This window comes from Sander vitreus, chromosome 1, assembly GCF_031162955.1.
Source record: "Sander vitreus isolate 19-12246 chromosome 1, sanVit1, whole genome shotgun sequence".
In the NCBI taxonomy this organism is placed as follows: domain Eukaryota; kingdom Metazoa; phylum Chordata; class Actinopteri; order Perciformes; family Percidae; genus Sander; species Sander vitreus.
The window spans coordinates 30,591,194-30,604,288 of NC_135855.1; the positions used below are offsets into that span (position 1 = coordinate 30,591,194).

At 38.8% G+C, this 13,095-nt stretch overlaps 1 protein-coding gene across 1 annotated transcript; it reads right to left on the reverse strand.

Moving 5' to 3' along the window:
* Positions 1-547: 547 nt before the first annotated feature.
* gnb5b (guanine nucleotide binding protein (G protein), beta 5b) lies at positions 548-9,557 on the reverse strand. The gene is made up of 11 exons (XM_078252301.1): positions 9,290-9,557; positions 8,288-8,424; positions 8,079-8,120; positions 6,482-6,558; positions 5,755-5,887; positions 3,285-3,428; positions 2,979-3,070; positions 2,481-2,529; positions 1,972-2,068; positions 1,558-1,724; positions 548-1,161 (listed from the first exon to the last, which is right to left on the reverse strand). Exons 1-11 carry the CDS (start codon positions 9,399-9,401, stop codon positions 1,150-1,152), a joined length of 1,062 nt encoding a protein of 353 aa, XP_078108427.1. The 5' UTR covers positions 9,402-9,557; the 3' UTR covers positions 548-1,149.
* Positions 9,558-13,095: the final 3,538 nt, after the last annotated feature.

Consider the following 13,095-nt stretch of genomic DNA (forward strand, 5'->3'; position numbering starts at 1 on the left):
AGGCAAAAACAGGACTTTTCAGGACAGACAGACATTCCTGTCAAGTGCGATGCATTGCCCCCTGGTGGCATACAGTGTAACCAAAGTAGTGTTATTCAGTACTCTGTTTTCTTTAAGCCCATTTAGTTGTCTTTTTTTTTTTTTAATACAATACAATCAGGATAACAGTTATTCCTGGGATGTCTTGATAAGAATATTGTCACACAAACACACACACAGAATGGTTTGTGAAAATCAGTAACACAAGACCATAATGACAGAATCATCAGGTCACAGCATATTTACATTTCTCCCCTCCACAGACTAAAAGAAATGCAAATGTCAGCCATTAGGATTGAATCTAGGTCAACCTCAGTGCCACGAGGCTGCAGTTGGATGCAGCCTGTGTGGCATACACCAAACATCCATTTATATTTTGTTCATGCAGAAATATGTCAAGTTACCTTTATCTGTTTTGGCTCCACCTGTATAGAGGCTTCCGGTGAGGTTGTCAAAAACAGAGTGAATAAAAGGCAGAAGAAAAACCAAATGTACAAAAAACAAAACAAATATTTAAAATCTTCTTTATTTTCTCACAATAAATTAATCTAAGTTGTTGAGGTTTATGTATATTAAAATAAGACAAATCTGTGGCCACAATTAAGTTGTCTTCTTTCGGATAATCACAACAATATCTACTGTATGGCAGACTGCCACTGTAACAACAACTATTACAGTGTGTACACCTATAGTATAATTCTGGACAGGTTTGGTTCCCACAGCTAAGGTAAACCGATGTACATCATTTTCAAGACAATCATTGATATTGTCTGTAGATCTACATGGCAGAGCAGACACATGCCACTTACAATTATGTCCTACTATATTAGCTATAACAATTAATTATACAATCAGTCATGAAGCTACTAATAACAAAGATTAGAACTCCTAACTTCTGTCTCTGTTCAATGAACATCCAGCATACAGTTGAAGAAACAATGATATATTGTCAGTCAGAAGAGACATTTTAGGTTTGGTGCTTCTGTATGGTTGTTACACTGAATGTTTGGATGTACACACTCCTGTAGTAGGGTTGGTTTCCGGCAGGTAGTCTTGGCAGTCGCATAGTGCCCTTGCTGTCCTCACTGGATTACAACTGTGATATCAGCTCTAGGACCAAATCTGTATGAGAGAACCACCATTTTTATGCACAAGTTCCTAGTTCAAGAACCTCAACATAAGTGTAAGAAAATAAATGTATTATGTTAAAATTAGAACATTAAAATGAGAGCTTTTAAGACTCCCTTCCTCATCCAGTCACAAGTAGGCAGCCCAACCTAATTTAATAACAAATATCAATATGATCCAAACTGGACTGGAACCCTTTTGACCAAAAAGATTGCATCACAATTCATGTTAATATTATTTGTTTTAAAGCTCAGTGTTACCCTCCAAATTAATTTATTAAACACAGCTGCTGTGATGTGATTTCATGCATAAATACGGTATAAACAAATGAGCAAATATGAACAACAGCAAAATGTTAAAGGAATGATGTGCAGGGAAACTCCTGCTCACCCGTAAGGTGTTGTCCCAGGAGGCCGAGCAGAGCGCTGTGCCATCAGGTGACATTCTGACTCTGCTGACGCGGTTCTCATGGCCAAACAGGATGGAGGCACGAGTTCCCTTCAAAACGTCCCACACATTGATGGTGTAGTCATTATAACCAGCGAAAAGTAGGCGACCTGGGGGCGTTAGGAGGCGAGGAAGAGAAAGTAAATGAGAAAGAGGAAGTGGGGAATTTGGAATAAGGGGAAGTAGAGAGTAGACAAATAAAGGGTTGGTTGATAGTGTGAGATAGATGACGACCTTTTCCTTGTATCATTGGAAATAGCTAATTCATATTAAATACTGAATTACTTTTTGGAATGATTAACTTTCCCAGTAGATGCTGATAAGTAATACATATTATTTATTACACAAACTCCTTACCACTCAGAGAGAAGTCCACAGTGGAAGCACCAAATATGACGCTGTCCTTCTGGTAGACGGCTACCTCACGGTCAGCTCGCAGATCATAGAAACGGCACTGGGGGACACCAATAAACACGCAACAACACAGACAGACGCACACAGGACACACAATGGTAATTTGAAAGAGTAATTTAGTCTACAGTAGGCACTATTACAGTATATCATAGCAATAGAGCCAGGGTTAATTTTTAGCTCGTCAAGACTCATCGCTGATATTTGTATGTATTTGTTTCTGTTGACAGGTGTTAGAGGTAGCCTACCAGTAAAAATTTTGGACAAATGTCCTGTTTACTGAGATCTCCCCATCATCAAATTATGACAAGAAAGTGATTCGGAGTGAGTCCAATAGATCAATTGACTTTCTACACGTGCACTGAGGACGTCAATTAAACAAGCTTGTGCAGGACACATATTGACATGACCAGCAGACACATCACAACTAACTGATAAGCTATGACGTGACTCACTGTGGCATCGTCTGAAGCAGAAGCAAATGCATCTCCACTGGGGTAGTACCTGAACACACATGACCGAGGGTAGAATTAGAAGCGCTGCACCAAAGAGCTTTCTATATGAAAGAACCTTGGGTAACACTTTACTCTAACCCTAACTCTAACCATAACTTGTCATGACAAAAACCAAACGACACTTACTAAAAGAAGCGTTTATTTATAATGTTTATGACACGTTCATCTACACATATCTTGTGTAGATACCTTCAAGTAAAGTGTAACCGAAACTTGATTAATCATTTAAAATAAGTGAGTAAATGTGCTGCTTGAACCGCATCACAGTGCTGAAACTTGGTCTTTGTCTTACTCTAATGCAGACGTTGAACAAATCTTCTCAATGTAAAAAAAAAAAAAAAAAAAAAAAAAGTTTAATGTCATCTCTATCTCATCTCCCACATACTTAATAAAAGAGACACTGTGACACTAGTTTTTTTATCAAAGAGCTGGACTCACTTTACACAATTGATGTCGGACTCGTGGCTCTCAAAAGACTGAATGTTCTGTCCAGAACGCATGTCCCATATGTTCGCCTTCTTATCACAGCCCTGATAACACACACACACACACACACACACACACACACACACACACACACACACACACACACACACACACACACACACACACACACACACACACACACACACACACACACACACACACAATCCAAAGAAGACCATCAGTTACAGGCAGGGTTTTGCCACAACCACATAAATTACAAACAGACAAACACACAGACACACACTATCTTTCTCTCACCCCAGAGACAAAAGTGTTTCCAGTCTCAGATGGGGCGAGGTCCAGGGACAAGACATCAGCTGTGTGACCATGGAAACTCTGCAGCAGCTGCCCACTCTCCACATCCCACAAGGCACATGTGCCATCACCGCTCGAGGTCAGGATCTAACAGACACATGCACACATACGCATGGACAAAAGCACCCACACACATGCATACAGGAGCACAGGCACGCCACACATGTTCAACATACATACAGAAAACACAAAACCATCAACAATGTGAAAACGTTATTCCAACACATGTATGTCCAGCATATTTTGTAACATTTTCGCAAACTTCATCTCATCATGGAATTTATTCTCTTTTTACAAACAGTGGAGTATGATTTACTAAGGGATCTGTGGATACCAACCTACAGCTTAAGAAATGCGCAAACATTGAACCATACACTGTCGCAAGGCATCACAGAGCTTTGATGGGTTAAGATCATATGGTTAAGATAGGTAAACTCTATATTCTATTGGAAACTGAAGGTTGAAAATAGGCTGAGTCGGGTTTAATATGGCACTGATGGTGGTCGTAGAATTTAAAAAAATTGGATAGAAAGGTGATAATAAAAATTGGTCTCAAATGAGAAATGTTTTACAAGGAAAAATTTAGAGAAGTAATAGCATTTTGTTTCTTACAAACACCTACACAATGCATATTACAGTAAATGTTGGTTATTTTTTTTCTACTTTAAGGGTTAGGGTTAGCGACTTTGGCTACATGCTTTGCTTTCATTTCTCAATTTGAACACTTAAACCTGAGGAGCGAAACAGCCAAAAATAAACTGGAAATAAACTGGAAACAATACCAGACATGTGATCATCTTGACCTCACTGGTAGCGCAATAAAACAGAATAGCGTCATCAACAGCCGCTTTCCAAAGTCTGTTCTAGTGTGGACATGTAGAGAAATGCTGTAGAGCTCTATTCTGTCATATGACTACATTTAATGGCACCATGACGCTAGCATGTACTCAATATGCACTTGTACTCAATATGCACATACCAACATAGCATTCACAGGGCGCGCACACACGCACACACGCACACACACACACACACACACTCAAAACGAAAGCAAAAGGTCTGCAGCACTTTCTAAAAGAAAACTATCACTGTGCATCATGTATTCACATACAAACAAGCACACAAAATGCTAAAATGTCAGTGATTCCTCTGATGAAAAGAGATTATGGGCACTTAGAGACACATGCAGACATCAGAGATCCCTACTGGCTAGTGGATTAGAGAGCTCCTGCTGGATGACCTCAGGCACAAAAAATAAACCACATTTAGAGGTAGCTCCAGTTTCAACATGAATGCAATTATCAGTAAGCCACACACACATGCACGCACGCACACACGCACACACACACACACACACACACACACACACACACACACAGATACAACAACACAAAATTGTGTCATCCTTACTCTCCAAATGTGGAACCAGCCTTTAAAAAAAAAAGAATACTAAACCCACTTCCTGAGACCTCAATGTTCAGCAGTTCACAGCTTTGTGCTCCGAGGTCTAGTATAAAGGCTGTGAGCGTCACAGTGTGCTAATGTGCATGCATGTGTCTTTGTGTGTGAAATGCAGTATGAGAGAGAAAGTGCATGTGTGTGCCTTTGTGTTAAATGTTCTGCACTCGGGTCAGTGTGCTCAACTCTTTCCTAGATAAAGGCCACTCAGTGCCTATTAATACACCCAGGGTAGAGGACCATTACCCCACAGTCTCTTTTCTGCCCCCTCCACAGCCCTGCCATCCATCTCCCTGTCCAGAGAGGAGTAAATTATTAAAGCTACATATCTCCTTTTGATTCTGTCCCATACCTTCCTTCTATCCTGTCGGGGAGTCAAATTACAGTAACCTTTAAATACAGGTACAAGTACATCAATGCAAAATCAAAAAAACTTGACTCAACATACTAATAATTCTAATAAATATGTATGTTCAGATCATTTTGTCACCATTTTTATTGGATAAAGAGCAGACATTAGGAGACACCTCAGAAGCTCGTGGCTTGTTGGTCTAGGGGTATGATTCTCGCTTTGGGTGTAGAAGGTTCTGGGTTCAAATCCTGGATGATCCCTGCTGTGGCTTGTATCTTGATTGTTTACAGGACAGTAAGGCTCTACTGGTTTTAAGTGGTCTATCAATTGCACAAATTGTATACGGCAAAAAAGAGCATATTGGTGCAAATATAAAGGGTAGATATACTCCATATATTTGCAGGAAATTGGCAAAATAAACCAGCTATTGCAAGCATTCAGTAGAAATTGCAACACTGTGAATAGCAGCCAGCAGCTGCTTCATCTCATTGCATTTAAATTAAAATCAAATGCATTTGATCATTGATAATATATTACAAAAGTTTCATCTATAAAAGATTTATTTATTTCCAGTTTATCACAAGGCATTACACTAGTGCCCACCTGCATGTCAGAGCTGGTGAAGGTGCATCCTGATACATAGTTTGTGTGCATGGCAACAGACTTCTTCTTTGCAGACAAGTTCTCATTTTTGTCCAGTGACAGTGGGAACACTGAACACTTGTTATCCAATCCGCTTTTTGAAGGAGATAAAAACATCAGAGGTTAAATTATGGGTTACTCACTATTTAAGAAGAAATAGTAGATCATTATTACGCAGGGTTTAGGGTAAGGATATAACCCTAATTGATCAAGGCTGACAGAGAAATGATGACTCACGGATTATATATAAATGAATGTTTATTCCATGGTGTCAGATTCAGTATACTGAATAACACATATTCCCAGTAGAATCTAATTTAACCCCACTGAGCAATAGCAGTTGCAGTCACCAAACAAACAGACAATTTATAGATAACTGAAGCAGCTATCATATGCAAAATGATTTTCTATTATACAGTATTTTAAAAAAAACTACATGAGTGTAAAATTATTAAAAAAGAGCAACCGGGTCATTTACATTATTGATGTTTTTTCCAAGTTACACTGGGGAAACATAATATAATATCTCAAGAAAAAATATAATTTATCTTTCATAATAGTAATAACTTTGTATTAAAACAATTCCAAATATATTATTTCACTTGAAAGTGTTGTCGATTTTCAATTGTTGGAAGGAGTAGCAGTTTATTAAATCTGGGCAATAAAAAGAGAAATTCTCTGTACTCACCCACATGCCACAGCACAACCTGAGGGAGCATAAGCACACGCCATGACCCATGTACACGGCAGGGCTACCCCATGTTCCTATACCACACACACACACACACACACACACACACACACACACACACACACACACAAAAACACACAAAAACACACACAAAAACATGAATAGAGTTGTTGTTACAGGTAAGAAGATACATTCTCTTTAATAAGCATAAACCAACTATTCTCTTACACATATACACAAACAGCGACACACAGCTGCAGTACATCTCTATTAATAGGGATTATGTTCACTGTGGTCATGTCTGCTCCATCAAGAGGCATGATGGTCAAACCAGGCTGAATCCTGGCTGCCATTTAAGTGCTCTCTCTCACACACACACACACACACACACACACACACACACACACACACACACACACACACACACACACACACACACACACACACACACACAGTCTACAGGGGACAGATGGATAGATAATCTTTAAATGCATATTTTCATCTCTCTCAGAGGAGTGTGGCAGCAGAGGATGACACCACTCACTCACTCAACACAAGTAGCCTACTTATGGTGAAAACTGGGAAACCAAGTAAAAGTCACATTCATTTTTTCCCCCAAAGAAGTGCAAAGTCTTGCATTTTGTTCTCTTCTGTTGTCCACACAGCAAATGCTTGGTGGAAATTAGAGTCTCAGTTTGTAGAACTTGTTGAATTACTTTATTGTTGGATTATAGATCAATTCCCAAATCTGAATTGTTCTCTATGTTTGCCAAGTCTCATGGTTATTGTAGCATTTAGTATCCTTTGACATATCAAACTGATGGAGAAATGATTTCCTTAGACATGAAGTTAAAACGAGATAATATCACTAAATCATTCAATATGTTCCAGGGTGCCCTGATAGCTCACCTGATTGAGCGTGTGCCCCATGTACCAAGGCTCAGTCCTTAACGCAGCGGCCGGGGTTCAATTCCCACACGCAGCCCTTTGCTGCATGTCGTCTCCCCTCTCTCTCTCTCCCCCCTTTCCTATCTACAGCTTTCTTATCAATTAAAGGGAAAAGGCCCAAAAAAAATCTTTAAAATAAATCATTCAATATGTTTGTGTGTTTCTGAGTAGTGAGGTTACAGTTAAAACTTTCAAATATAAATTTACGGAGGTAAAAATAGGATGGACTGATAAAATATCAAGGACCACGATAGAAATAAGTCCTGGACTTTGTCGTGTTATCCCTGACAATGTCGTATACATTTGTATTCTTTTCCTACTGTATTTTAATTTTGACAAATAAACTAAATTAAGCTCTTCAACAGCATATCCCCAAATGTCTCCTCACTTTGGCTCTTGTCATAAAAGTAAAACCAACAGAGGAATATCAGAACTTCAAATAAACAAACACATTTTGATTAAGGGATTTTTTGCACATTTGAGCCTTTAATTTATATAACAAAAATGTATTTATTTTTCTTCTTCAAAAGAATCTAAAGCTTTTGATATTAGCCTCCTTAATTTATGGTAATTATTGGTAATTATCATTCAAATAAATTCACACATCTTACATATGCAGAAAAGCACCACACAGACCTCTACTCACCTTATTAAGAGTGAATGCATCCCAGACAATCACTTTGCCATCCTAGATCAGAAAAACAAATCTGCATTTCATAAAAAAGTACACAAAAAAATTAATCGAGTCCATATATTATAGGGCTACATAGCATAAAATGAACACTGTCCTTATTATTATTAATACTGCACTATATTTATATTAGTAATATCTGTGTGTGTGTGTGCAGAGTATACCTGTGAAGAGCTGACGAGACGACGTTTGTCTTTACACCAGTCCATACACAGCACCTTGTTCCCATGACCCTTCAGTACACGTCTGGTCTTTATGGAGAGAGGACCCAACACCTCAATCTTCTCAGCCACTTGGTTCACTGAGGTACCAACACACACACACACACACACACACACACACTATGAGAACTGGCAGTGGTGGTAGGAATAATTCAATGTGAAAATACACCATTACACTAGAGGTGCTTCATTCAAAATCTTACTTAATTAAAAATACAGAAATATTATTAACAAAATGCAGTATCAAAAGTAAAAGTAAGAAATGTAGCAGAATGGTGCCCGTCTATGTTATAGGCTCATATATTCTTATTATTAGAGATACTTATGCATGCAAGCAGAATTTAATATTTCAAGCTAGTCAAGTTGGAGCTGATTTTAACTATTTCATACATCTTATAGCAGGTTATCTTGCCCAGGTTAATCTTTAACTTCTTTAACTTTTTATCTTTAACAATTCATGTTATAGGTTTTGTATGTCGGCTACAAAAGGTTGTTTTGCAAAATTACTAGTAGTAACTGTAGGCCTAGTCGTCAGATAAATGCAGTGCAGTATTACAATATTTCACTCTGAAATGTAGAAGGGTAGATAATGGAAATAGCCTATTCAAAGTACAAGTAGCCTACCTCAAAATTGTACTGAAGTACATGGTCTAGACTACTTAAGTAAATGTAGTTATCCTTGAGTAAATGTTCTTAGTTGGTAGTTATAGCCTCCATCCCAGCCTGACTGGAGACATTGCGATTTACATGCACAAGCATATCATCGTCTGAATCGTAGGCTATTGAAAGCTATTTCATGAAAACGTCCCTTCACAATGGGCATCTCTTAACTTAGGTAACCGTTATGTTGAACGTGTTTTAAGTAAACAATACTGAGTTTGAGTAAAAAGGTGACTGGGTGGTACAGCAGGTGTAATAGCTGTTATTTTTGTCCAGGACACTTACACTCTACGTCGCTGAGTTTTTTCCGCTCCTCCTCCAGCTTCTTCCTTAGACTCTCGCTCTCCCTCTTCAGACTCGCCACGGTTTCCCCTCCTTGGAGCCCCTGACAAGCCATCTTTGAGAGAAAAACAACAAAAACACTGAGGATGGAGCGGAAGGGGAAGAGAAACACGGGAGAAACGGGGAAATTTGAGGGTACGGGATGGTTGTTTGGGTTTGTTAAAATAGTCCTCGAGCACGACAGTGATGCTGCGCCACGCGTGTCACAGCTCGCGCTCTTCTGCCAGCCCCCTCCTCCCTTCATCCGCCACAGGCACCACTGGCATTTAGACACGCTGACAATGGTGCAGCTTTTAGCCTTCCACATATTCCCGTAGTACAAGTACTCTAAAATAGTTCAAATTAGTCGACAATAAAGACAAACAATTTGTAAGTTTTCTGACCTTTGAGCTTTTCAGCCTAAAAGTTACACACTCTTTCTGTCTCTTTAATTCCGCTGCAACGGATCGGTCCCACTGCTTATCAGGTTTTTATGTAGCATGTCAAATCACACCAAATTGTGATAGTGTAAGCTGCTTAACGTTTAAATCGTGTTAAACAAAGGCACTGTGATTAACATGATTTAAAAGTGAGATTAAATGTCATCAGTTGGCATTGCAGCATTAACCAGTTGCCCCTTTTCTGTAAGTTAATGTTTTCAATTATAACACTTATAAAACTTGTTTAAAACCATGAATGCGTAGACACATAGGCTTCCTCAAACACGTAGAACCAAGCATTTTAAAATAATACCTTTAAAAAGGTATTGTATATTAAAGAGTTATATGTGTTAGCAGGTCCATCTGCTTGATGAGTTTTAATCACAATTACTATTTTATTTTACTTTTACTATTGCAAAAAAAAAAAAAAAAGTTTCAGTATTTTCCTTAGAAACACTTAAATGCGCAAATCAAATTATTTTAGGATAGTTACTGTAGTCTAGTTAGTTGATGACGAAGAGCCACAGATCAGGAGGGAGCTCAGTGGCATGCATCTCTCTCTCTTCAAGGTCCTCATGACTTACTGTGTGTGTGTGTGTGTGTGTGTGTGTGTGTGTGTGTGTGTGTGTGTGTGTGTGTGTGTGTGTGTGTGTGTGTGTGTGTAAGCTACATTAATACAGTTGCATGTCAAAAGGTGCTGCTGAGTGGTGTGTCTCCTCAGTTAAACAGATGTTGCACAGAGTGTTAGTGTGATCCTCACCAATCCAAAGATACCCTATGTATGTGGAAGCTTGGCAGCTGCCTCACAGATTGCTGTTATCATCATATACGGTATGTTCATAGATAAACACAAAAGTAGGAGACACCTGTCACTTCAGGGCCACAGGGTTAAAACAGTCTGCTGACCTTCAAGAGTTTGTAGGGATTTAGTCTCTCTTTTTCCATTTTTCAGTAGATAAATATCTTGTTAGATCTACACTACTACATCCACTCAAAATAAAATTCAAAAAAGCTAGTGACATGAAGACTGTTTAATGATGAGAAACTGAAATGAAAACATACCACTTCCACACAGAAGGCGCAGTAGTTTATGGGCTCAGTCTTAATGTAGATGTTCATGAGAGGACTTGGGAGCCCACAGCTCTCACAGGGGCCAAAAGTGGCCGCCACGAACGTCTGGTCACACATGGCTGCAGATGATCACCAACACGCCCTGTGGAAAACACAGACACAAACACAGAAGTTCATTCAGTCAGTGTGAATCAGCCAGACAAACAGGTTGGAGAGATTTTGTTTTATCAAAGCTCTTTTGATTTCTGTACCGTGTTGTGAACACTTGGCCTGGTTGTGTGTGTGTGTGTGTGTGTGTGTGTGTGTGTGTTTGTGTGTGCGCCAGAAGATAAGTAGTTGGTAATCTACTCCAGCCTGATCCTTCTCTGAGCTCCAGAGGAAAGGACTGCAGCACTGCTATTCTGGGAACTGCACACATCCAGTAGGCTACACACTCAGAGTATAACACAGTACAAACATTTTCACATCACAGAATTGTCAGAAAGCATGTACATTCAGAAAAGCACAACCTTATTTAGAGATTGAAGTTAATTATCATCACATTTTCATCAGTCCTTCCATCAGTACTGATATTATATGGTGTACAGAAAGTAGAATAAAATGTGTTATGGTAGCAGTTTGAACTCAAACTGAGCATCACAATTAATCAGTAAAACTTTGGCTACTGTTGAGGTAATAATGTTCTTTTTGTACAAAATGTACGAAACAAATCTTAGCAGAAACGGAAAAGATTTATCACAATCAACCTCCATCCAGGCTGGTTCATCACAAGTTCTAAACTCTACGTTCTACACCGATTTCATAACTTGAACCCAAATGTAAAAACAAAACACACCAACATCAGTTTGCAAAACATTATTTCCACAAAAGGCAGCCATATCAATAATGCAATCTTACCTCACAGGAGAATGTTTTTTCCTCTCTGTACAGCAGGTATTTGTCTCTGGAGAACTAAATTGAGTTTTCCAGTGAAGGGGATTGTCTGCGAGGGAACAGTAAGCTTCTTAGTGAAGTGTTTAAGCTGTGACTCTGCTCTGCTACATGTCCACCTGCGAGGCCGGGAACATCACATTTTCAGTCTAATCCAGTACACATTATAGATTTTAATATTTAAAGAAACCCTAAACTGCATGATGTAACATTACATTGCCTCCTTGTAATATATAAAAAAAGATTACTTTGTGAAATCTGAATTAAAGGGTGCCATTTGATCGGTGTTATAGGACATATTTTTTCACCTTTCTGTACAATGTTGTCTTGTAATCAGATTTGTGTAATCCCATCAAAGGTAATCCATTACATCTATTTTATTACCTGCAGTCTTCTAGTCTTGTGCAGTCACTGAAAGAGCAATACATGACAGCAAAAAATCAACATGCCACTTCACTAATACAGATCAATACTGCAGATTTAGATTATTTATTGGCTAGACTTTTTTTTACATGACTGAAAGAATCTCATTTTCTTAAAAAGTGTTTGACAAGATTTAAGAATGAAAACAAAAACTGATTCCCCCAGAGACACTCCAACAGTGCTGAATTCTTTTATTTTACTTTTACAGATTTGACAATTTATTCCAAGTTTCTTAGTTTCTTAACGGTGAACACATTCACTAAGCACAGCTAGCAGAAACTACAAACAGTACAGTTTGTCAAATGTACACATGGGTCAGAGAGGGAACATTTGGTACTGGCTTCAACAGCTGGGGTGATGATATACTGTATGTTCCATTTGAACAATTTTTAAAATGGCACAATCAATGCTAGTGCTCATAAGAACAATGGTAATTTATAATGTCTACATTGTATCATACAACCAACTCTCTCCTTAATGTAAAAATGTGTGATGAGTGAAGGAATGACACTTTCTCCCGTTTGAGAGCCCAAGAGAAGCCCAGGGCAAAAAGACTTTGCAGCTCTGCTCAACAATACGACCCAATGAATGAACGTGGTTTTTCTCCTCTAAACTAGGCCAGCCTACCCAATACCTTACACTCAATACATCAGTCCACAAGGATAGTCTGACCGAGTCTGAGATGGCTGGTGCTGCATCACCGACATTCACAAGAGTGTGCGTCTTCTTTCCCTGTGGCTTGGGTTATTGATAGTTTTAATAAAACAGCAAGAAAAATCACTGATTAAGAAAGTGAAGCGCCCACTCGCACAGGGAATCTTGTAGAGGGGGCTTTATGGGTTGCAGTTCAGTAGAAAGGTGGTGGGAGTCAAAAGAAAAAAGTATTTATTTTTACAATCCTTATCC